Raw genomic sequence first — 24626 nt, forward strand, 5'->3', positions numbered from 1 at the left:
GGGTGCAGCTTAGGCTGTTATTTTTGCTTCATTCAGCCGAGCGTCTGATCAAATATTCTGTCGCTCAAGGCGTGAAGGGTGGGGCCTGAAACCTAATCCCATCAGGGGCCATATATTAGAAACTGTATAATCAGGCATGCAGCTGGAGAGAACAGGACGCCTCCGTAATTTTACCGTTCCTTTTGTGTTTCTCTGCGTCCAGAGCTCCAGTTCTTCTCTTCACTGCTCTGCGTCCTCTGCTCTTGGAGGTCAAGCCTCTGTGGCCTTGTGTCCTGCAGGTATCCGCAGATTTATGGCTAAAAGACCGGGACCCCCTGGAAGCCGAGAAATGGTGAGTGCTGGGTCTGTCATCGTGAGAGAGGGGTGGGAGCTGGTTGGAACCGGCTGAAAGTGGCTGCAGCAGGACCCATACTTCCTCACAGTCAGCTCCGGAGTCTGAGGACCCAAATCCTCCTTGGCCCAGTTCGGCTGTTAGCCCCCTCCAGCCCTAAGACGGTGCCTGGGCCAGCGGCTGGGACCCTGGGAATTCTGTCTTTTCCCTCTGCAGTGGCTTTGCCCTGGGCTGGAGGCCTCTCTGGGCAGCTCTGCACTCCCAGCGCCTCATCTCACCCAGATTGTACAGGGATTGGGAAAGTTATCAGGGGAGAATCCTGACACGGTGCAGGATTCATAAGTGGTAAGAGCTGTGGTCCCTGGGGTCCCTAGTTCCTCATTTTTCCTTTTAGAGATGTGTGGGAGTCACTGTAAAAATATTAGAGAATTTAATCAAAACGTGATTCAAGAATCATAGAGCGGGGCCGGGCGCGGTGGCTCACGCCTGTAATCCCAGCACTTTGGGAGGCCGAGGCGGGCGGATCACGAGGTCAGGAGTTCAAGACCAGCATGACCAACATGGTAAAACCCCATCTCTACTAAAAATACAAAAATTAGCTGGGTGTGGTGGCACGTGCCTGTAGTCCTAGCTACTCAGTAGTCTGAGACAGGAGAATCACTTGAACCCGGGAGGCGGAGGTTGCAGTGAGCAGAGATCGCGCCATTGCACTCCAGCCTGGGCGACAAAGCAAGACTCCATCTCAAAAAAAAAAAAAAAAAAAGAATCGTAGAGCGCCCAGCTATGGCTTGTGGATTGTGATCCATGGGAGAGACTTGAAGAAAAGTCTGTTATAAGTTGCATGATGAAGCAAACCAAATGCAATAATTGGTTTGGTACAGTTATTTAGTGTTTTTATTTGTAAGATCCAGGTGAAAATTTCTTGGTTATGTCATCAGAGATTCATTGGCAGATTGTGGTTGCCTAGGCCTGAATATTTTCTTCAAGATAGTAATTTCCAATAATTTTTTTTTTTTTTTTTTGTAGAGGGAGTCTCACTCTGTCCTCCAGGCTGGAGTGCAGTGGTGCAATCTCACCTCTTTACAACCTCTGCCTCCTGGTTCAAATGATTGTCCTGCCTCAGCCTCCCGAGTAGCTGGAATTACAGGTGTAGGCCACCACGCCCAACTAATTTTTGTATTTTTAGTAGAGACAGGATTTCACCACGTTGGCCAGGTTGGTCTCAAACTTTTGACCTCAGGTGATCTGCCTGCCTCAGCCTCCCAACAGGCTTGGGTTATAGGCATGAGCCACCACACTCAGTCAAGTTTTTTTTCTTTTACCTTTTATTTTAGGTTCAGGAGTACATGTGCAAGTTTGTTATATAGGTAAAATCATATCACGAAGTTTTTGTGTACAGATTATATTATCACTCACGTACTAAGCATAGTACTCAACAGATTTGTTTTCTGATTTTCTTCATCTTCTGACCCTCCACCCTGAACTGAGCCTCAGTGTCTGTTCTCTTATTTGCGACCATGTATTCTCATTATTTCGCTCCCACTTACAAGTGACAACATACAGTTTTTGATTTTCTGCTTCTGCACTAGTTTTCTAAAAATAAATCTCCAGCTCCATTGACGTTGCTGCAAAGGACATGATGTTGTTCTTTCTTATAGCTGCATCATATTTCATGGTGTTTACGTAACACATTTTCTTTATCCAGTCTACCACTGGAGACATACAGGTTTATTTCTGGTTTTTGCTATTGTGAATCATTTTCTGTAATAAACATATGTGTGCATGTGTCTTCATGGTAGAATAACTTACATTTATTGGGTATATTCCCAATTGTGGGACTGGGAATGGTAATTCTGTTTTCAGGTTTTTGAAAAAATGCCAAACTGTTTTTCTCAATGGTTAAACAAATTTATACTCTCACCAGCAGCGTATAAGCATTCAATTTCTCCACAACCTCACAAGCATCTGTTCCGTTTTTTTTTTTTTTTTGCCTTTTTAGTCTAATTGTTTTTATTTGAATTATTTCTTTTTTCTTCATTACTCTAGTGTTTTATCTATCTTATTATTTTTACACAGAATCAACTTCTGGTTTCGTTGAACTTTTTTTTTTTTTTGAGACGGAGCTTCGCTTTCGCCCAGGCTGGAGTGCAGTGGCGTGATCTCGGCTCACTGCAACCTTCGCCTTCCATTTTCAAGCGATTCTCCTGGGATTACAGGCATGTACCACCATGCCTAGCTAATTTTTGTATTTTTAGTAGAGACGGGGTTTCACCATCTTGGCCAGGCTGGTCTCAAACTCCTGACCTCGTGATTTGCCCGTCTTTGCCTCTGAAAGTGCTGGGATTCCAGGAGTGAGCCGCAGTGCATGGCCTGTTGAACTTTTTATAGTTATTTAGGTCTCAACTTTCTTCATTTCAGTTCTGATTTTGGTTATTTCTTGACTTTTGCGAGCGTTGAAGTTGGTTTGCTCTTTTGAAATTCTTTTAATTGTAACATTAGATTTTTAAATTGAGATCTTTCTAACTTTTTGATGTGATGTTTAGTGATATACATTTTGTTCTTAACACTGCCTTAGCTGTAACCCTGAGATTCTGGTATGTTGTATTTAATCTCTAATTGGTTTCAAAAATTTTATTTCTGCCTTAATTTCATTATTTACAAAATAGCCATTTGGAAGCTGATTATTCAATTTTTATGTAATTTCATCATTTTGTATGTTTTTTGTATTGAATTATTATTCTATATATTTTCTTTTTAAAATTAATGATAGAGAAACATAAGAATAAATAAAAATGCTGTGCTCTTAATCTAAATGATGAAAATTATTCAACACTTAGTACCAGCTCCCAGGGTGCTATGAAAATTAAATCACAAAATGTGTTATTCCCAGCACAGTGTTCTGTGATATGCTCCTGAGCACATAGTACCTGCTTAATAAACATTTTATTAGTACATGTGTGCAGGTTTTCCAGGTGCAGATTTACTCAGATATTGCTGCCTTCTGTTTTCTCTGTAAACTTAAAAAAGCCAACAAAAAATATAGTATTTCAGCATGGTGATTGGTTGTCTTTATTTGTACCAGATGTATTTGTTTTGTGACAAATTTGGTGGGTGTAAGGGACTCTTTGCTGTGCCTGCTTTCTCTCGCTAATGCTAATAATGTGTCTGGGAAAGCACAATCAGCATTTACAGGGGACTTGTTGAAAAAGCCCATTCCTGGACCCTTTTGGATCCTGCAGAATCACTTTGCATAAAGCAGGGCCAAGATTACCAAGTGATTTATAAACTTGAGGGGTTCAAGATACATTCAGGAGAGTTTAGTTCAACCTTTGCATCAAAGGAAGGCTGCACTGCCTGCCCTGTTTCAGTTTGGTAGGAAGAGGTCAGTGCGGTTCGTGCTCCCATTACTGTAAAGAACATTGCTGGAGTCTGATAGGGGAGGGCAGGGAAAAAGAAACTTATATTTTATTAGTTATGGAGAAGCTCATTGTTCTCTCATTGCTCTTAAATCTTTTCAATTATACACAACAAAAATGGGTGAATGTTTTCTGCAAGTCTCGGTCTTTCTGCCCATGGGTGTGTGTGGTGGTAGCAGGTGAATAGGTTGTGCTTTAAAGGCATATTCTCAAGATGCAGGTTTGATATGTCCAGAGCATCTTACCTGAAAATACATTTCAGAGAAAGAGGAGGAAAAGAAAAAAAATCACTTTTTCTCAGGTGAGCATGTTTCAGATCAAGAGCAGTGTCCACTCTGCCTTTTGGAATGCCATCTGTTTGGAAATTGTAAATTTTTACTTCTGTACTTGTACTGTTGATCCCTAATGAGTTTGTTTCAACTACTTTTTGTGATTTGTATGATAGTCAAGGGGTTCTGAAAAAAATATTTTTTTTCTATATGCTGTAGCGTTCTATACATTCTCTTCATCTTGGATTCTTGTATGCAATGCAGAATTCTCACTACAAATTTATAACCTGCAATATTTAAAATGTTCCCATTGTAGCTGTTGAACATGAGAAGGTGTAAATACTCAAGATTTCTATTGAGGAAACACAGTTGTCTTTGGATATTAGTGAAAAGTGAAACATACCTTGTTGAGGTTTCATCTGTGTGCTCTATTAGTTCCATGTAGAACAGGGTTTAGAAAATGTTCATTTAAACAGAATGGCATGTATTACCCAGAAAGTTCTGAAAAAACTATTAGGAGATACTTGCTCTCCAGGGTGCTAAACAAAGACTACTTAAAATTACTATTAAAAATTACACAACAGGGAAGTTATCTGTACCTTCAACTTTGCATAAAACTGATGTTTCTTTATAATTAAATTTAGGTCAGGCACGGTGGCTCAGGCTTGTAATCTCAGCACTTTGGGAGGCCGGGGCAGGCAGATCACATGAGGTCAGGAGTTCGAGGCCCGCCTGGCCAACCTGGTGAAACCCTGTCTCTACTAAAAAAATACAAAAAATAGCCAAGTGTAGTGCCATGCGCCTGTAATCCCAGCTACTTGGGAGGTTGAGGCAGGAGAATTGCTTGACCTCAGGAGGCGGAGGTTGCAGTGACCTGAGATTGCACCATTACACTCTAGCCTGGGCGACAGAGCAAGACTCCATCTCAAAAAAAAATATATATATATATTTATTTATTTATTTAAATTTAGTTATAATTTACTTTTCTGAGAGGAGAGAAATACCACAGCAGTGATGTTGTGTTGTGTGTGCATCAGCACATAATAAAAATGTGTCCTAATAAAGGTGATAACAATTTTAGTCACTTGGTTCAAGATCTCTATGACATTTTTTCCACGATAGAGTTAATTATTATTCTCTTAATTATTAAGTACACTTAGGAGATTTACTAGCTGAAGTGCATAAACGATCACATTTAATCTGGAAGCTGTCCTTTCTTTTCAGATGACTTTTGCATATATTTGTCTTTTAAAGTTGAAGGCTCTTATCTTTATTTACAGGTGAGAGAAACTGGGGAAAACCCAGACTGCCACTTACTGGATGTTTGACAAAATATTCTTACTAGGCTAGAAACATTGGTGAACTTGCTAAAAATTCAGAAATTCAGACTTTATCCCAAATCTCCTGTAACAAAATCTCACAACAAAATATTTAGTTTATTGCACATATTTAGACTTAAGAGGTACCCTTCCAACTCATCATGACTGTTTTATCTGAGAAATATACACAACTTATTCTGTATGATGTAAATATAGCACTCAAAAATAGACATGTCCGACCGGGTGAGGTGGCTCATGTCTGCAATCCCAGCACTTTGGGAGGCAAAAGTGAGTGGATCACGTGAGGTCAGGAGTTCAAGACCTGCCTGGCCAACATGGAGAAACCCCTTCTCTACTAAAAATACAAAAATTAGCCAGGCGTGGTGGCCTATGCCTGTATTCCCAGCTACTCGGGAGACTGAGGCAGGAGAATCGATTGAACCCGAGGCGGAGGTTGCACTGAGCCAAGATCATGCTACTACACTCCAGTCTGGGCAACAGAGTGAGACTTGGTAAAAAAAAAAAAAAAAAAGAGAGAAGAAAAAAGAAGGACAAGTCCATGTTGATGCCCTTAATTTTATAATTTATCATCCAGAAAATTATCAAAGCTACTGTGGTATTGTGGATCTTATGCTCTCCTCTTTTCTCAGAATTAGAGAATACTTCCATGTTAAAAATTATCTTACTGAGTAATTTTAGTCACTCTTGTAAGTGAGAAACACTTCTTTTTACTCTCTTTTTTAACTTGAGTCAAATAAAAATCTCTGCTTACGGCCATATGGTAAGTGTGTGTTCATGAGGTTTTTCTTTTTTTTCTTCAGGGACTGTTGACATTCAGAGACATAGCTATAGAATTCTCTCTGGCGGAGTGGCAATGCCTGGATCGTGCTCAGCAGAATTTATATAGAGATGTGATGTTAGAGAACTACAGAAACCTGTTCTCCCTGGGTGAGGGTAACTTCAATACATAATTCCTAATATATTGCCGTTCTCTCTTTTCTAAGATGATTTTGGTAATTTCTGCTTTGCATGAATGAATTTTAGCTCTCCGATTTAAAGAAAATCTTGGGGATTCATTGGTGTAGATTAAATTCTTCAAGATGTTTTATCTTGACCTGAACTTTTCCCTTTCCTGAGCTTATGTATCTTTTGCTCTAGGTTAGTGGCAATTCCAAAAATGTCATGGCATAAAATAGCATTGCCCACACCTTAGAATTCAGTTGTCACCAACGTTTGATTCAGTAGTACTGAGTAGTGAAAATAAGGACTTACAAATTTAAAATATTTTCTAAATATTGAGAAAGTTCTGTTACAAATAATATTAATTTTCTAGAATTTTCTATTATATCCTTTTTACTGAGCATAATACTAGTTTGGTAATTAAAGAATTCAGCAAGATTTACATGACCGGGCACAGTGGCTCACACCTGTAATCCCAGCACGTTGGGAGGCCGAGGCAGGCAGATCACAAGGTCAGGAGTTCGAGACCAGTCTGGCTAATATGGTGAAACTCCGTCTCTACTAAAAATACAAAAATTAGCTGGGCGTGGTGGTATGTGCCTGTAGTCCCAGCTACTCGGGAGGCTGAGGCAGAAGAATTGCTTGCACCTGGGAAGTGGAGGTTGCAGTGAGCTGAGATCATGCCACTGCACTCCAGCCTGAGCGACAGAGTGAGACTCCATCTCAAAAAATAAATAAATAAATAAGATTTAAGTTACTTTTTTTTCTTAATAAAACAGGTATGACTGTCTCTAAGCCAGACTTGATCGCCTGTCTGGAGCAAAATAAAGAGCCCCAGAATATAAAGAGAAATGAGATGGCAGCCAAACACCCAGGTAGGTGAGAGCAAATGAAGCAGATGACATGGATGAGATGTCCACAAGTCAAGGAGGTAGCCAGTCTTTAAAATGTGGTCTGCGGAGCTGTGCTTTGATGGAAAGAGTTTCTGAGAAGCTTGAGTATTTTTTATTTTTTATTTTTTTTATTTTTTTGCTCTCACATTGGGACACCTTCTGCCCCATGCTGTTAAATTCTCTAAGGATTCTACTTTCATTTCAATAATCTTTCTTCAGGTTCACAGTGTGAGCCAAAGTTTTCTTTATGGCTTATCAGGGACTGCACAAACTGACTACTTTGCCATTGCTTTTGGGGACACACTAATATCTGCATATTTTTGAGAAACTCTATGTTAAACCATTTAAAAAACTTTTTGCATCATGTCTAAAATGTGTGAGAATAGTAATTTCTGTTTCATTGGTGGTTGTCCATTTTTCTGTACATGTCATTCTGTTTTTATTACTGTAGCCTTGAAATATAGTTTAAAGTTTTTTACAATTTTTTTATTTTTTAATTTTATATATGTATTTATTTATTTAAAGGGTGGGTTATGATACTTGCTGTAGGGGGATATGCAAGCAGGGTACCTCATGTCTTCATTTTACTCTGTTGCATATTTTAGATATAGATTCATAAATGGTATTGCTGTGTTATATAATAATTTCATTTTTAATTATTTGAAGAACATTCGTGATATTTTTTATGATGGCTGCATCTTTTTTCTCATCAATAACTTTCATAGGTTTCAATTTCTTTACATCATCAACATAGTTGGTGTTTTTAAAAAAAATTATAGTGGTCATCCTAATTGATGTAAGGTAATTTTGTTTTGTATTGTGATTTTATTTTGCATTTTTCTATAAATTATTAATTTTGTGCAACCTTTCAAATACTTCTTCCCATTTGTATATCTTTTTATTAAAATTTAGTTTAATCATTTGTCCATTTCTTTTTTCTTTTTTTTTTTTGAAACAGAGTTTTGCTCTTGTTGCCTAAGCTGGAGTGCAATGGGGCAATTTTGGCTCACAGCAACCTCTGCCTCCCAGATGCAAATGATTCTCCTGCCTCAGTCTCCTGAGTAGCTGGGATCAGGGATGTGCCACCATGCCCAGCTAATTTTGTATTTTTAGTAGAGATGGGTTTCGCCATGTTGGTCAGACTGGTCTCGAATTACTGACCTCAGGTGATCTGCCCACCTCAGCCTCCCAAAGTTCTGGGATTACATGAGTGAGCCACTGCACCCGGTTCATTTGTGCATTTCTAAATCAAGTAATTCAATTACTGTTGTCTACTTCTAGGAGTCGTTTATATATTTTCAATATTAAGCCTTATCACATGTGATTTTCAAATATTGTCACCCATTTCTTGGGTGACACTGTCACTCTATTAAATGTTTTATTTGATTGCAGAAATTTTGAAGTTTAGCCCAGTTACATTTTCCTGTTCTTCTCTTTGTTGCTCATGCATTTGATGGCATGTCTAAGAAAATGGTGCCAAGACCAATGTCATGTCTTTCCACTATATTTTTTTCTAAGAGTTTCATTATTTTTTTTCAGTCGAAGTATTTTGTTTAAAATATTTTTTGTATATGGTGCAATTAAAGCATCCAACTTCATTTTTTCAATGTAGATATCCAGTTTTCAACATTATCTATTGAAGGGATTATATTTTCTCCATTGTCTGCTCCTGGCAACCTTGTGGCAGATTATTTGGTCATACACAGAAGAGTTCATTGCTGGGCTCCCTATTTTGTTCTATCATGTCTTTATTTGTCTTTGTGTGAATACCACATAGTTATTGTTATTGTTGCTTTTTATTATGTTTTGAAATCATGAAGTATAATGCCTCTGTTTTTCATGTGTGTTTCTCTAGATATAGTTCATAATAAAATTTAAAAATTTTAGGTCAAGTGTGGTGGTTCACACCTGTAATCCCAGCACTTTGGGAGGCTGAGGCGGGTGGATCACGAGGTCAGGAGATCAAGACCATCCTGGCTAACACGGTGAAAACCCGTCTCTACTAAAAAATACAAAAAATTAGCCAGGTGTAGTGGCGGGCACCTATAGTCCCAGCTACTTGGGAGGCTGAGGCAGGAGAATGGCATGAACCCAGGAGGTGGAGCTTGCAGTGAGCCAAGATCGCACCACTGCACTCCAGCCTGAGCAACAGAGTGAGACTCCATCTCAAAAAAAAAAAAAAATTTAAACAATATTTCAATAATAAATATACTTTTGGAATTTTGATATAGATTATATTAAATTTGTTCACCACTGTGGGATATATTGACATCTTAACAAATTAAGTTGTCACTTAAATATGTTGAGCCTTGAGCAAAAATATTAAATTAGGTTAAATTAAATTATTTGACCCTGTGCAAGAATACACTGAAGAGTGTGTTTATTTCCATATATTTTTGATCTGCCAGTTTTACTTTTTTTCTTTTTAGTTTTATTGAGCTTTGATTAGAAAACATACACTGTATGATTTTGCTCTTCTTAAATTTTTTTTTTTTTGACACAGGGTTTCTCACTCTGTTGCCCAGACTGTAGTGCAGTAGCACAATCTTGGCTCATCACAACCTCAACCTCCTGGACTCAAGTAATCCTTCCACCTTGGCCTCCTGAGTGGCTTGCACTACAGACCTACCCCGACCATGCCCAGCTAATTCTCAATTATTTGTAGAGACAGGGTCTCACTGTGTTCCCAAGGCTGGTATCAAAGTTCTTGCCCTGAATGATCCTACCACCTTCGCCTCCCAAAGTACTGGGGTTACACCTGTGAGCCACTGCACCTGGCTGATCTTTTTAAATTTACTAAGACTTATGTGTTCTAACAGAATGTACCAGATGCAAATAAGAATATTGTGTATCCACTTGCTTTTGACTGGAGAGTTCTGTACATGTCTGTTTAGCCTATTTGGTTTGTGATATGGTGTAGGTGCCCTCAAAATCTCATGTTGAAATGTAATCTCCAATGTTGGATGTGGGGCCTAATGAGAGCTGTTTGCATCACGGAGACAAATCCCTCATGAATGACTTGGCACAATCATAGAGTTCTCACGCTATTAATTCACATGAGAGCTGGTTGCTTAAAGGAACCTGGCTCCTCCAACTCACACTCACATCATCTTTCACCATGTGACATGTTTGGTTCTTTTTTGCTTTAGACTGTAATTGCAAGCTTCCTCATATCCTCACCAGAAACAGATGCTGGCATATACTTCTTGTATAGTCTACTGAACTGTGAACCAAAGAAATCTTTTTCATTATAAATTACCCAGTCTCAGATTGTTTTCTATAGCATTGCAAAATGAATTCATATACAATATAATGTTCTTCAGGTTTTCTGTTTTTTTAATTGATTTTTTATTTAAATTTTTTATTTATTATTGAAAGTGAGGTCTTAATGTTTATAATTTTATGTTGCTATTTTATTTCTTGCTTCATTTTTGTCAATATTTGCTTTATATATTTTGAAGTCCTGATGTTATATATGCATATGCATATAGATAGACATAATAGTTACAGATTCCTAGTAAATGGACTCATTTTACTATTATATAATATCAGTCTTTGTCTCATGCTAGTAATGGACTCATTTTCTTTTGTGTGTCTATAAAGATTTTTTCTTTGTGCTACATTGGAGATTTTATAAAACCTCTTAATGTTACAATAGTATATTTTACACTGGTAAAAAAAAATGACTTCAGTTGCATAGAAAAATTTGTCCTCATTATATCTACCCTGTGCTTCTTACTGATCTTGCTAATTGTATCTTTTTATGTTTTATGATTATTTTTATGCTTATATCTTTCAAATTTTAAAGAATAACTAAAAATGTTTTCTGTACAATCACAATAATGCCACAGAATTTTATTTTTTTGTATATGCATATGTTTTTCAGAAAGTTATGTATTTTCATATGATCTTTTTTCATTATATTATTTGAAGTGGAAAGACCTCTTTTCAGCATTTTATTTAGGGCACATGCAGTGCTTATATGATTTTCCAGCATTTGTTTATTCTGGAAGATCTTTATTTTTTCTTTATTTTGTAGTACATTTTTGATGGTTATATTTTCACTGTGAAGATTTTTTTTCAGCACTTTGACCATTTTACACAGTTCTTTTCTGACCTGAAATGTTTCTGTTGACAAATTCACTGGTTGTCTCGGAGGACTAGGCTTATAAATAATACCTCATTTTTATCTTGCAGCTCCAAACATTATCTTCTGGTTTGTGATTTTTGAAACTTTGCTTAAATATGTGTTATGGATCTTTTTGTGTATATCCTAGTTTGTTTGTTTAACTTCTTCATTTGTTACATTACTTTTTTCTTACCTTTAAATTATTTCAGTTTTCTTTTCTATGTCCACAATTGTTTATTTTTATTATTCCAACCCTTTTGTTGACATTCTCATTTATCTGATGTCTGGTTTTCCATTTTTTTCTCATTGAGCAAAATATGGATTATCTTAAATTTTAAAAATTAATATATACATCTTTATTTTTATAGTTGCTTTTCGAAAATTTTGATTTTTTTGATTGGACCATGTTGCCCAAATATTTTGTATACATTATAATCTTTGGTTGAGATTTAGACATTAACATAAAACTACCTTTCACAATCTTTGTAATGCAGCTCTTTCTTGGCATAGCCTGAAAGCAATTGTCTTGGGTAGAGATTCTGGGAGTCTTGCAAACATGTTCTCAGGATGTGTCTTGTCTGCAATTTTGTATTTATTTTTCAGTTAAGACTTCTTCATATTTCTCCTTACTGGTCAGTAACCACTTTCTACATCTATTTTCTGTCCATGATAGTGCAGTCTTTCTGCTGTTGTAACACTCACTTTTGATCTCAGAAGACTTAAAGCTGTCATTAAAGGCACCATGTTCTTCTACTGGGGATGAGGAAGGGCTGTGTTGGGTAAATGTAGCAGAATTTTCTCTATATATGGTTCTTGACATTGTGCTCACATGGTGCACACACTTACTTTATTTATAAACTTCCAACAAAGGTATTTTGATAACTATGATTTTGTTACATTTATATATCTATGAAGGAATTATGGCCTGTGGTATTTTGATATGCCATTTTGCTAATGTACCTTGAATAATTTTATATATTTGATTTGTACAGTATATTTATCTGAGTCTAGTAAGTGGAGTAACTTATGATTTTTATGTCTTTCAGTTACATGTTCTCATTTCAACCAAGACCTTCAGCCAGAGCAGGGCATAAAAGATTCACTCCAAAAAGTAATACCAAGAACATATGGAAAATGTGGACATGAGAATTTACAATTAAAAAAATGTTGTAAAAGAGTAGATGAGTGTGAGGTGCACAAAGGAGGTTATAATGACCTTAACCAATGTTTGTCAAATACCCAAAACAAAATATTTCAGACTCATAAATGTGTCAAAGTCTTCAGTAAATTTTCAAATTCCAATAGACACAATACAAGATATACTGGAAAGAAACATTTGAAATGTAAAAAATATGGCAAATCATTTTGCATGTTTTCACACCTAAATCAACATCAGATAATTCATACTAAGGAGAAGTCCTACAAATGTGAAGAATGTGGCAAATCCTTTAACCACTCCTCAAGCGGTACTACACATAAAAGAATTCTTACTGGAGAGAAACCCTACAGATGTGAGGAATGTGGCAAAGCCTTTAGGTGGCCCTCAAACCTTACTAGACATAAGAGAATTCACACTGGAGAGAAACCCTACGCATGTGAAGAATGTGGCCAAGCCTTTAGGCGCTCCTCAACACTTACTAACCACAAGAGAATTCATACTGGAGAGAGACCCTACAAATGTGAAGAATGTGGCAAAGCCTTTAGCGTATCCTCAGCCCTCATTTACCACAAGAGAATTCATACTGGAGAGAAACCCTACACATGTGAAGAATGTGGCAAAGCCTTTAACTGCTCCTCGACTCTTAAGACACATAAGATAATTCATACTGGAGAGAAACCCTACACATGTGAAGAATGTGGCAGAGCCTTTAACTGCTCCTCAACTGTAAAGGCACATAAGAGAATTCATACTGGAGAGAAACCATACAAATGTGAAGAATGTGACAAAGCTTTTAAGTGGCATTCAAGTCTTGCTAAACATAAGATAATTCACACTGGAGAGAAACCCTACAAATGTAAATAATGTGGCAAAGTCCAGCCCTCAGGCCTTATAATACATAAAATAATTTATACTGGAAAGAAAGCATGACAAGTGTAGAGAATGTAGCCAAGCCTTTATCTAGTTCCACACCTTAATTGTACATAAGAGAATTCATATTGGACAAAAATCTTATAAATGTAAAAAAATGTAACAAAGCCTTTAACCAACCCTCAAAGCATAATGAACCTAAGAGAATTTATTTAAAAACAGTTTTTTTTTTCTTCAGATGGAGTCTCACTTTTGTCATCCAGGCTGAAGTGCAGTGGCATGATCTCAGCTCACTGCAACTTCTACCTCCTGGGTCCAAGTGATTCTCCTGCCTCAGCCTGCCAAGTAGCAGGGACTACAGGCACATGCCACTAGGCCTGGCTAATTTTTGTATTTTTAGTAGAGATGGGGTTTCACCATGTTGGCCAGGCTGGTCTTGAACTCCAGACCTCAGGTAATCCATCCACCTCAGCATCCCAAAGTGCTGGGGCTACAGGCGGAGGTCACCACACCTGGCCTGCCAGTGGTCTAAACTGAAAATGAGTTGAAGAATTTTGTTCTCATAAATCAAATTTGTATTCTTTTTTACCCTATTTAGATTTTTAAAAAAATTTTGTGGGTAGTTAGCGTGCATACACATGCCGAGACCAGCTCGGTCAGGGAGACCCTAACCCAGTGGCACTAGAGGAATTAAAGACACATACACAGAAATATAGAAGTGTGAAGTGGGAAATCAGGGGTCTCATAGCCTTCAGAGCTGAGAGCCTCGAACAGAGATTTACCCACATATTTATTAAGAACAAGCCAGTCATTAGCATTGTTTCTATAGATATTAAATTAACTAGAAGTATCCCTTATGGGAAATGAAGGGATGGGCCAAATTAAAGGAATAGGTTGGGCTAGTTATCTGCAGCAGGAGCATGTCCTTAAGGCACAGATTGCTCATGCTATTTTTGTGGTTTAAGAACGCCTTTAAGTGGTTTTCCGCCCTGGGCAGGCCAGGTGTTCCTTGCTCTCATTCTTGTAAACCCACAACCTTCCAGCGTGGGCTTTATGGCCATCATGAACATGTCACAGTGCTGCAGAGATTTTGTTTATGGCCAGTTTTGGGGTCAGTTTATGGCCAGATTTTGGGGGGCTTGTTCCCAACATACACACAGCATATATGAGACATTTTAACACAGGCATATATTATTTAATTATCACAGCAGAGTAAATGAGGTATTCCTCATCACGAGCGTGTATTTATCCTTTGTATTACAAACAATCCCATTATACAGTTTTAGTTATTTCAATATGTGCAATTGAATTATTAACCACAGGGTCATTTTATGGTCATAAAAATTACATGATTATAATTAATATCCATACATTTCTGAGTCTTGATTAAATATTTTTAAAAACTTGTTTTATATGTATTTTTGTACATGTGCCTCTCTGCTGACAAACAAAAACAGACTTTTAGTTTTGATTTACATAGAGTTACATATACAAACATATTTCTCTAAAGATATATCAGCCAGACACAGTGGCTCATGCTTGTAATCTCAGCACTTTGGGAGGCCTAGTGGGGCAAATAATTTGAGGTCAGGAGTTCAAGACCAGCCTGATCAACATGGTGAAACCACATCTTTACTAAAAATACAAAAAATTAGCTGGGCGTGGTGATGCGTGCCTGTATTTCCAGCTACTATGGAGGCTGAGGCAGGAGAATCACTTGATCCTGGGAGGCAGAGGTTGCGGTGAGCCAAGATGCCACCACTGCACTCCAGCCTGGATGACAGAGCAGGACACCATTTAAAAAAAAAAAGATATACCGTATGCATAAGAAAGTTATGTAGCAAGTGAGTGTGTTTGTGTGTGAGTCTGTATGCATTTTCAGAACAGAAGAACAATATTGAAACAAAAAAGAATATTTTAATAAGGTGGATAATTAACAAAAAACCTGGAAACCTCAGAGAACCTCAAAAAAATAAACCTATATTCTGTGTCTTGTATTGAATTCATTACTGTAAAATCATATCCCACCCAAATCTTATCACAACTTGTAATCCCCACGTGTTAAGGGAGGGACTTGGTGGGAGTTGATTGGAACATGAGGGTAATTTTCCCCCATGCTGTTCTCATGATTGTGAGTGAGTTCTCAAAAGATCTAATGGTTGTATAACTGGTGGTTTTTTTCTGCTCTCTCTCCTGCTGCCTAGTGAAGAAGGTACTTGCTTCTCCTTTACCTTCCACTGTAATTGCAGGTTTCCTGAGACCTCCCCAGCCATGCAGAATTGTGAGTAAATTAAACCTCCTTTCTGTATAAATTACCCATTCTCTGGTAGTATCTTTATAGTAGTGTTAAAACAGACTAATACAGAAAATTAATACTGGGAGTTTGGGGCACTATAAAGATAATTGAAAATGTGGAAGTGACTTTGGAAATGGGTAATAGGCAGAGGTTGAAACAGTTTAGAGAGATCAGAAAAAGATAGAAAAATGTGGGAAAGTTTGGAACTTCTTAGAGACTTGTTGAATGCTTTTGACTGAAATGCTAAGAGTGATATAGATGATAAAGTCCAGGCTGAGGTGGTCTCAGATGGAGATGAGAAACTTATGTTTAAAGTGGAAGCAGAACATAAAAGTTTGGAAAGTTGGCAGCCTGATCATGATTTAGAATATAAAACCCCACTTTTTGGAAAGAAATTCGAGGCACTGCAGAAATTTGCAAAAGTAAAGAGAAGCTGAATATTGATAGCCAAGACAATGGGGAAAATGTCTTCAGGTCATGTTAAAGGTCTGAGGCAGGGCCTTCCATCATAGGCCAGGTGCCCTAGGAGGAAACACTGGTTTCATGTTCGAGGTCCAGGGCCCCATTACTCTATGAAGTCTTGGGACTTGGTGCCCTGCATCCCAGCTGCTCCAGATCCAGCTGTGGCTAAAAAGGGCCAAGGTACAGCTTGGGTTATTTCTTTAGAAAGTGCAATCCTCAAACCTTGGTGGCTTCCATGTGGTATTGGGCATGTCAGTGAACATAAGACAAGAGTTGAGCTCTGGGAACCTCTGCCTAGATTTCAGAGGATGGATAAAAATGCCTGGATGTTCAGGCAGAAGTCTTCTACAGGGGCAGAGCCCTCATGGAGAACCAGTAATAGGGCAATGCAGAAGGGAAATGTGGGGTTGGAGCCCTCATGCAGAGTCCCCCCTGAAGCTGTCTACTGGACTTGTGAGAAGGCCTCTATACTCCAGACCCCAGAATGACAGATCCACCATGAACTTGCACTGTGCACCTGGAAAAGCCACAGGCATTCAATTCCAGTCCATGAAGGAGCTGCCCAAGGTCATGAGGCCCACCCCTTGCATCAGCATGTCCCACATGTGAGACATGGAGTCAAACGAGATCATCTCAGAGCTTTAAGATTTAATGACTGCCCTGTTGGAATTCAAAATTGCATGAGGCCTGTAGCTCTTTGGTTTTGGCCATTTTCTCCCATTTGAAATGGGATAACTTATCTAAGGCCTGTACCCACACTGTATCTTAGAAGTTTCTACTTTGCTTTTGATTTACAGGCTCATAGGTAGCAGGGACTTGCCTTGTCTCAGATTGGACTTTGGAGTTAGACTTTTGGGTTGATGCTAAAATAAGTTAAGATTTTGGGGGACTCTTGGGAAAGCATGTTTGGTTTTGAAATATATAAAGGGTGTGAGATTTGGAAGGGGCCATGGGCAGAATGATACTCATGGTGTTCTCACGATAGTGAGTGAGTTCTCATGAGATTGGATGGTTTTATAAGTGGTAATTTTTCCTGTTCTTCACTTAGTGAAAAAGATACCTGCTTTTCCTTCACCTTCTGCCATTATTGTAAGGTTCCTGAGGCCTCCCCAGCCATGCTGAACTGTGAGTCAAATTAGCCTCTTTTCTTTATAATTTACCTAGTCTTGGGTGTGTCCTTATAGCAATGTGAGAATGGACTATTAGACACAGTAACTTAATAACAAAGGTATCATTATTATCTTTAATTTACAAAGAAAGAAACAGAGCCAGGGAGAGAAATAACTTGCCAGGGAGAGAAATAATAGCAGAGCCAGTATTAAAAAACAAGCAACTTTGACTCCAGAGATAATACTCTTGAATACAACAATAAAAACCCTGTCAAACAGAAAAGAAGTTACCTTTAACATCCATTCTTAAAAATTTAACAAAAATGAAAATGGATACATTTGTATTGTTATATATGTATATATGTGAATGTATACTATAAATACGAAATACTTCATACGAGCCAGAAAAAGATAAGTAATTCATGAATAAAATTGAAAAGTAGTTCAACTAATTATTATTTTCAGATGATATCTTTGTTTACTTAGAAAGACAACAAAAGCAACTGAAAGGCAATTTTAGAAATCTATTCAAGTGGGTAGGCAAAATTCTCAAGTGACCCTCAGATTCCCACTTCAGTGCACATCTGCTATGTAATCCTTTTCTCTTGAGTGTGACAAAATGTGTGACTGTGGTGGGACATTATTCATGTAATTATGTTACTAATGTATTGGCTTCCTGTTTATCATAAAAGATTATCTTGATTAGACTAAACTTAATCAGAGGTCTTTTTAAGAGAAAGAGCACATCATGGAAAAACACCATGATGTGCAGAAAACAGAGTTTGAGAGCAGAGAACTGGTTTGACCACAAATTTACCAGGGTGGAGTTTTTCCCCACCCTAGTAAGCCTGAGGGTATACAGGAGACCAGGGCATATCTCAGCTCTTATCTCAACCACAGAAGACAGACATTCCCAGAGTGGATGTTTATAGACCGCCCCCCAGGAATGCATTCCTTTCCCAGGGTTTTAATATATTAATATTAAAACCTTGCTAGGAAAAGAATTTAGTGATATCTCTCCTACTTGCATGTCCATTTATAGGCTCTCTGCAAGAAGAAAAATATGGCTCTTTTTGCCCGACCCTGCAGGCAGTCAGACCTTATGGTTGTCTTCCCTTGTTCCCTAAAAATCACTGTTATTCTGTTCTTTTTCAAGGTGCACTGATTTCATATTGTTCAAACACACATGTTTTACAATCAATTTGTACAGTTAACACAACTATCACAGTAGTCCTGAGGTGACATACATCCTCATCTTACAAAGATAACAGGATTAAGAGATTAAAGACAGGCATAAGAAATTATAAAAGTATTATTTAGGAACTGATAAATGTCCATATTAAAATGAAATCTTCAAAATTTTTGTTCCTCTACTGCGGCTCCAGCTGGTCCCTCCGTTCAGGGTCCCTGACTTCCCGCAACAGGTCAGGAGTTCAATACTAGCCTGGCCAACATGGTGAAACCCTGTCTCTACTAAAAATACAAAAAAATTAGCTGGGCATGGTGGTGCATGCCTGTAGTCCCAGCTACTCAGGAGGCTGAGGCAAGAGAATGACTTTGACCTTCCAGGTGAAGGTTGCAGTGAGCCAAGATCACACCATTACACTCTAGCCTGGGCGACAGAGTAAGACTCCATCTGGGGAAAAAAAGAAAAAGAAAAGAAATATGTCAGAATGCCCTTTGTTGACAGATCCCAGACAAGACAGTCACATCACCTAATTGTTGGGGCCAATGATATGTCACAATTATCCATGTGGGCAGGGCCCAGAAAAAAAGGATAGTCAAATCACCTAAGTGCTGAGCTCATTGATATGTCACAAGTGTCGCTGTAGGCAGGCCCCATGTAGAAGAGGAGAATCACATCACTTAGGTGCTGGGTGCAGTGTAATATCACTATCTTTCTGAGAGCAGGGCCCAGGCACATGAGTCACACCTCTTTGGTTCTTGGCCCAGGTATCTGTCACAATTTTATTTGTGAACTGGGCCATCTGGAGAGTCAAATTACTCACATGTTGGACAAAGTTATATGTCACAATAACACTGTGGAAAGGTCCAGTGATAAGTTCCATCATCCTGCACATGTCTTGACTCCAGGTAAAAAATTCATCATTGTGCTTGTAATTTGGTCCCAGGTATATGGCACAATACAACCTGTGGGGAGGAAGAGGCCAGAAAAGACACATCACTTGGGTGCTGGTCCAGAAATATGTCACAATCCCCCTTGTAGGCAGGACCCTGGCAGAAGAGTCACATCACTTGGCTGCTGGGCCCAGTGATATATCAAAATCCCCCTTGTAGGCAGAGCTTAGGCAGGAAAGGGGAATCACTTCACCTAAGTAATTAGCCTAGACAGGTGTCACAGTGGCCCCCATGGGCACAGCCAAGGCAGGAGAGTGACATCACCTTGCTGCCAGGCTCAGCAATGGGTCACAATCTCTCCAGTGGGCAGGAACTAGGCAAGGGGAGAATCACATCACCTAGATGCTGGGCTAAGTGATATGTTCCAATGCTTCCTGTAGGAAGAACTCAGTCAGGAGAGTCACATTACGTGGGTGCAGTACCCAGCTAAATGTCACAGTGCACTCTAAGTGCAGAGCCAAGGCAGTAGAATGAAGTCACATCACCTATGTAATGAACCCAGAAATAAGTCACAATGCTTTTTGTAGGCAGGGAGCAGGCAGGGGAGTCACAGGACCTGGGTTGATGCTGGTTGCTATGAAATGTAAAAATGCCCTTGGCAGGCAGGGCCCAGGAAGGAGTTTCACATTACTTAGGTGGGTGGTCCAGGTATATGTCACAATTTTATCTGTGGGCTGGGCCTAGGAAACAGTCAGATCACTCAGGTTCTGGGCAAAGGTATATTTCCCAATCACACACTTGGGAATGTACAGAAATGAGTTTCACAGTTTCACACGAGTCCTGGCTTCATGTATGAGAGGCAACCCCTCCTGTGAGTGGGGTTCAAGTAAAGGAGATACAGTCTCAACAATGCACAAAATCCATGCACAACAGCCCCAATCTCACCTGCAGATTGTGTTCCAATAGGGAACTCACAGCCTCACAGGTCTGCCGAATCATGGTTCGAGAGTCACCAAACCACCTGGAAACCAGATCCACATATGAGAGTAATAAATCCAACTTGCAACTGTTTTTATGTGTGAGATTAAGTGCCTCATTCGTAGGCTCTGTTTATCTGTAAGAATGAAGAAGAGCCTGTCGGCTGGGTCTGCATACAAGAGTCACAATCTCAGCTGTTAGCTAGGCCTTGTTATCAACTCTATCACTCTAGGGCTTCCTATGATAGTCCTGAGTGTTGTAATGTTCTGTGAACTTTATACAAGTAGGAGACCCAGGACATTACCTATGGCCTAAGCCTGGCTACAAAAGTCAAAATACCTCCCACTGGCTGTGTCCAGGTAAGAGAGTCATCATTGTGGTTGTGAGCTGGGCCCAGGTATATGCCACAATTTCACCTGCCGGCAAGAACAAAACAGGAGAATCACATCACCTGGGTGCTAGATCCAGTGATATGTCACAATGCCCACTGTAGGCAGGGCACAGGCAGGAGAGTCACATCATCTGAGTTCTTGGCTCAGCAGTATGTCACAATCCCTTCTGTAAGTAGGGCCCAGAGAGCAAGAAAAATCACATTACCTAGCTGCTGAGCCTGGCAATGTCACAATGCTCCCTGTTAACAGGGCCCAGGAAAGAGCACAGAGTCATATCACACAGCTGATTGGCCCAGAAATTTGTCAAAATCTTCACTGGTGGCAGGGCACAGGAAGAAAAGGAGAGTCATATTACCTAGGTGATGGACCCAGCCAAATGTCATGAACTTGCCTGTAAGCAGGGTCCAGGCAGGACAGGAGAGTCACATTACCTAGGTTATGGGCCCAGAGAGATTTCACAATTTCTACTGAGACCAGGGTCCTGGAATGAGAGAAAAGTTATACCACTTCTGTGAGGTGTCCAGAGGTATGTCACAGTGACCCCTTTGGCCTTGCCCACACAGGAAATGGGAGTCATATCACCTAGGTAATAAACCCAGAGTCATGTCACAATTTTTCCTGAAAGCAGGGCCAAGGCAGGAGAGTCACATCACCTAGGTTCTTGGCCCAGCAATATGTCACAATCCCTTCTAAATGCACAAGCAGCAAAGAAGAATCACATGACTTAGGTACTGGGCACAGAAATATGTCACAATCCCCAGTGGAGGCCAAGACAAGGCAAGTCAGTAGAGTCACATCACATAGGTGATAAGTCCAAAGATATGTCACAATGTACCCTGTGGTAAGGCCTGGGCTGGAGAGTTATATCACCTAGGTACTTGATCCAGGTATATGTCACATTCCCAACTGTTGGCTGGGCCCAAGCAAATTAGTAAAATAAATTAGGTGCTGTGTGAAAGTATACGCCACAATCACACCTGCGGGAAGGACCAGGAATAAATTTCACAATTCTACATATTTCCCAGATTTAGGTCTGAGAGTCTACACTTCTGGTGAGTTGCATCCAAATACACGAGACACAGTCTTAACACTGGACAGGATCCGTGCATGAGAGCTCCATCTCCACCTGCAAACTGAGTCCCCATAAGATAGGCACAGCCTCACCAGGGTGCTGAATCTTGGTCTCAGAGTCACTATCCTACCTGTTGACCAGATGCATGTACGTGAGTCAAACTTTCAACTTTTCATTGCCTCTGGGTGTGAGATTCAGAACATCAACAGTGAGCTGTGTCTATATGGGAGAGTGACCATCCTTATTGTTGGCTGGGTATCCATATGAGATTCACAATTTCCTCTATGTTTTTGGCTCTGTTATGACACTCTTTATACCATTTGAGATCTTCACACAACATGCTTGAGAGTGGAATTCTGCTCTGAGAACTTTATGTTTTTATGGATCCAAGATCTTACCCGTTACCCTAAGCCCAGGCAGAAGTTACCACATTTTCTCTTGCCTGGGTCCAGGTATGAGAGTCATCACCATGTTTGTGAGCTGGGCCCAGAAATGAGTCACAATCTTACCTGTGGTCAGGTATTACAGTATTACAGAGAGTGTCAACACAGCCCAATACAAAGTTGCGTACAGTATAATAGGGCATTATACTGTACGCATGAGTGTTGTGATTTTTTTGTGACCTTTGTACAGTTAGAAAACCCAGAACCATCCCCATTTTCCCAAGCGTAACAATGAGACAACGTCTCTTCTATTAGCTTGGTTCAAGTATAAGAGACAACACTGTGCCTGTGAGTTAGTCAAGAAATGACTTCCCCTTCGACCTGTGGCCAAATCCACATACGACAGTCACGATTCCAACTGTGGTCTGCATCCATATGTGAGATTTATAACCTCACCAGTGGGCTGTGTCTAGGTTTAAGAGTGATAATCCCATTGTTGGCTGGATGTGCCTATGAGAGTCACAATCTCACCTGCTTGTTGGACTGCATTATGACACAGCTCATAAAACTCATGGACTTTATAAAATATTTATGTCATATTTCCTGTGACCTTTTATAAGGAAATGCAGACCCTTACCTGTGTCCCTAAATCTAGCCAGGGGAGTAAAAAATCTGTTGTATTTGCTGGGTCTATGTATGAGAGTCATGTTCATGTCTGCTAACTGGGCCTGGGTATATGTAACAATTTCACTTCAGAGTGTGGATCAGGTAAAACAGTCATATCATCTGAATTCAGGGCCAGGGATATGTCAACATTCTCCTTGTGTGCAGTGCCACGGCAGGAAAGCCACATCACCTGAGTGCTGGGCTTAGTGATATGTTACAACACATGCTGCGAACATAAGAGGATAGTCACATCGCTTAAATGTTGGGCCCAGAAATGTCACAATTCCCACTGTCGGCATGGCCCAGGCAGGAGGGTAACATCATTTGGGTGCAGGATCCAGCGATATGTTACAATTCTTACTGGAAGCAGGACCCAGGCATAAGGGAAGAGTAACATCACCTAGGTGATGGGCCTAAAAATATACTATGATTTCCCCTGTGGGCCACATTCAGGCAGAAAAAGATGGTAACATAACCCAGGTGATATACCCAGAGATATGTCCAAATTTCCCCTAAGAAAAGGGCCAAGAACAGGAGAGTAATATCACCAAGGTGTAGCCCAAATATATGTCACTGTCTCGTGTGTTTTATCCAGGCAAAATAATCAAATATCATGAGCTGGGCCAAGGTATATGTCACAATCACACCTGCAGGAATGTCCAGAGATTAGATTCACAATCTCACATTGGTCCCAACACCAGGTATGGGAGTAAACACTTGTGAGTTGGGTACAAGTTTGCAAGTCAGAATCTCAGTGGTGATCTGGATTCCTGCATGAGAGCCCCAAGACCCCTGCAGACCTTTTCCTGGTAGAATAGTAACAGCCTCACACGTGTGCTGAATATATGAAAGTCGTCATCTTTTTCTGTGGAACAGATTCACATATAAGAGTCACAGTTCCAACTTTTGACTGTCTCTGAGCATAAGATTCAGAAGCTCAGCAGTGACTGGGCTGTGTCCATGTGGCAAAGTGACAATCCTGACTGTTGGCTGTGCCTATGAGAGTCACAGTCCCATCTGTGTGCTGAGCCCTGTTATGACACTCTCTGTGCCACTCAGGAACTTTATAAAATATGCATATGAGTGTTGTAATCTCTGACCTTTCTACAAGTAAAAGACCCAGTAGATTGCCTATTACCATAAGACTAGTTGGAAGAGTCAAAATCTTTTCTATTGTCTTGGTCCAGGTAAGAGAGTCATCATTATGCCTGTGAGTTGGGCTTAAGTGTATGTCACAATCTCACATATGGGCAGGGACCAGGCAGAAGTTCACATCACCTTAGTGCTAGGCAAGGAATATGCCAATATTTCCCTTGTGAGCAGGGCCCAGAAGGAGAGTTACATCAACTGGGATCTTGGCTCAGTGATATGAACAATTTCTTCTGTAGGCCGAGCCCAGGCAGGAAAAGAGAGTCAACATCATGTAGGTGTTAGGCAAAGCATTATGTCTCAATGTACCCTTTAATCTTGGCTTAGGCCAGGGAGCAGAGTCATGTCACATAGTTTATGGGCTCATTAATATGTCACAATCTTTAGTGGGGCTTGGCCCAGCTGGGAGTGTAGAGTCACATCTCCTAGGTGATGAACCCAGAGATCTGTCACAATGCCTTCTATAAGTTGGGCCTAGAAAGAAAGGGAGAGTCACATCACTAGGTGATTGGCCCAGAGATATGTAAAAATTTATCCCGAAGGCAGGGCCCAGGCAGGAGCATCACATCACCTATGTAGCCCAAGTATATGTCACAATTTCAACTATTGGCTGGGCCCAGGCAAAAAAGTAGAAGCAGTCAGGTGCTAGGCAAAGGTAGATGTCACAATCGCACTTGCAGAAAGATCCAGAAAT

At 39.8% G+C, this 24626-nt stretch overlaps 2 protein-coding genes across 2 annotated transcripts in view; both read left to right on the plus strand.

The window, feature by feature from the left end:
- The first annotated feature begins 292 nt into the window (after positions 1 to 292).
- On the plus strand, positions 293 to 13340 carry ZNF735 (zinc finger protein 735). Its single transcript, XM_014345677.1, has 4 exons — positions 293 to 331; positions 6157 to 6283; positions 7075 to 7170; positions 12364 to 13340. The coding sequence occupies exons 1-4, from the start codon at positions 293 to 295 to the stop codon at positions 13338 to 13340; spliced, it is 1239 nt and encodes a 412-aa protein (XP_014201163.1).
- Positions 13341 to 21535: 8195 nt separating this feature from the next.
- ZNF679 (zinc finger protein 679) overlaps positions 21536 to 24626 on the plus strand; it is a 33709-nt gene continuing 30618 nt past the window's right edge. The window contains exon 1 of the mRNA XM_057302696.1: positions 21536 to 21714. The gene's annotated coding sequence lies outside the window, so the exon portion shown is untranslated. The remainder of the gene's footprint in view (positions 21715 to 24626) is intronic.

This window comes from Pan paniscus, chromosome 6 (assembly GCF_029289425.2).
Source record: "Pan paniscus chromosome 6, NHGRI_mPanPan1-v2.0_pri, whole genome shotgun sequence".
Classification (NCBI taxonomy): domain Eukaryota; kingdom Metazoa; phylum Chordata; class Mammalia; order Primates; family Hominidae; genus Pan; species Pan paniscus.

Coding starts and splice junctions, on each gene's coding strand:
- ZNF735 (XM_014345677.1), top strand. CDS start 293: ATGGCTAAAAGACCGGGACCCCCTGGAAGCCGAGAAATG. Junction 332..6,156: donor CCCCTGGAAGCCGAGAAATG/GTGAGTGCTGGG, acceptor TTTTTTCTTCAG/GGACTGTTGACATTCAGAGA. Junction 7,171..12,363: donor GATGGCAGCCAAACACCCAG/GTAGGTGAGAGC, acceptor TATGTCTTTCAG/TTACATGTTCTCATTTCAAC.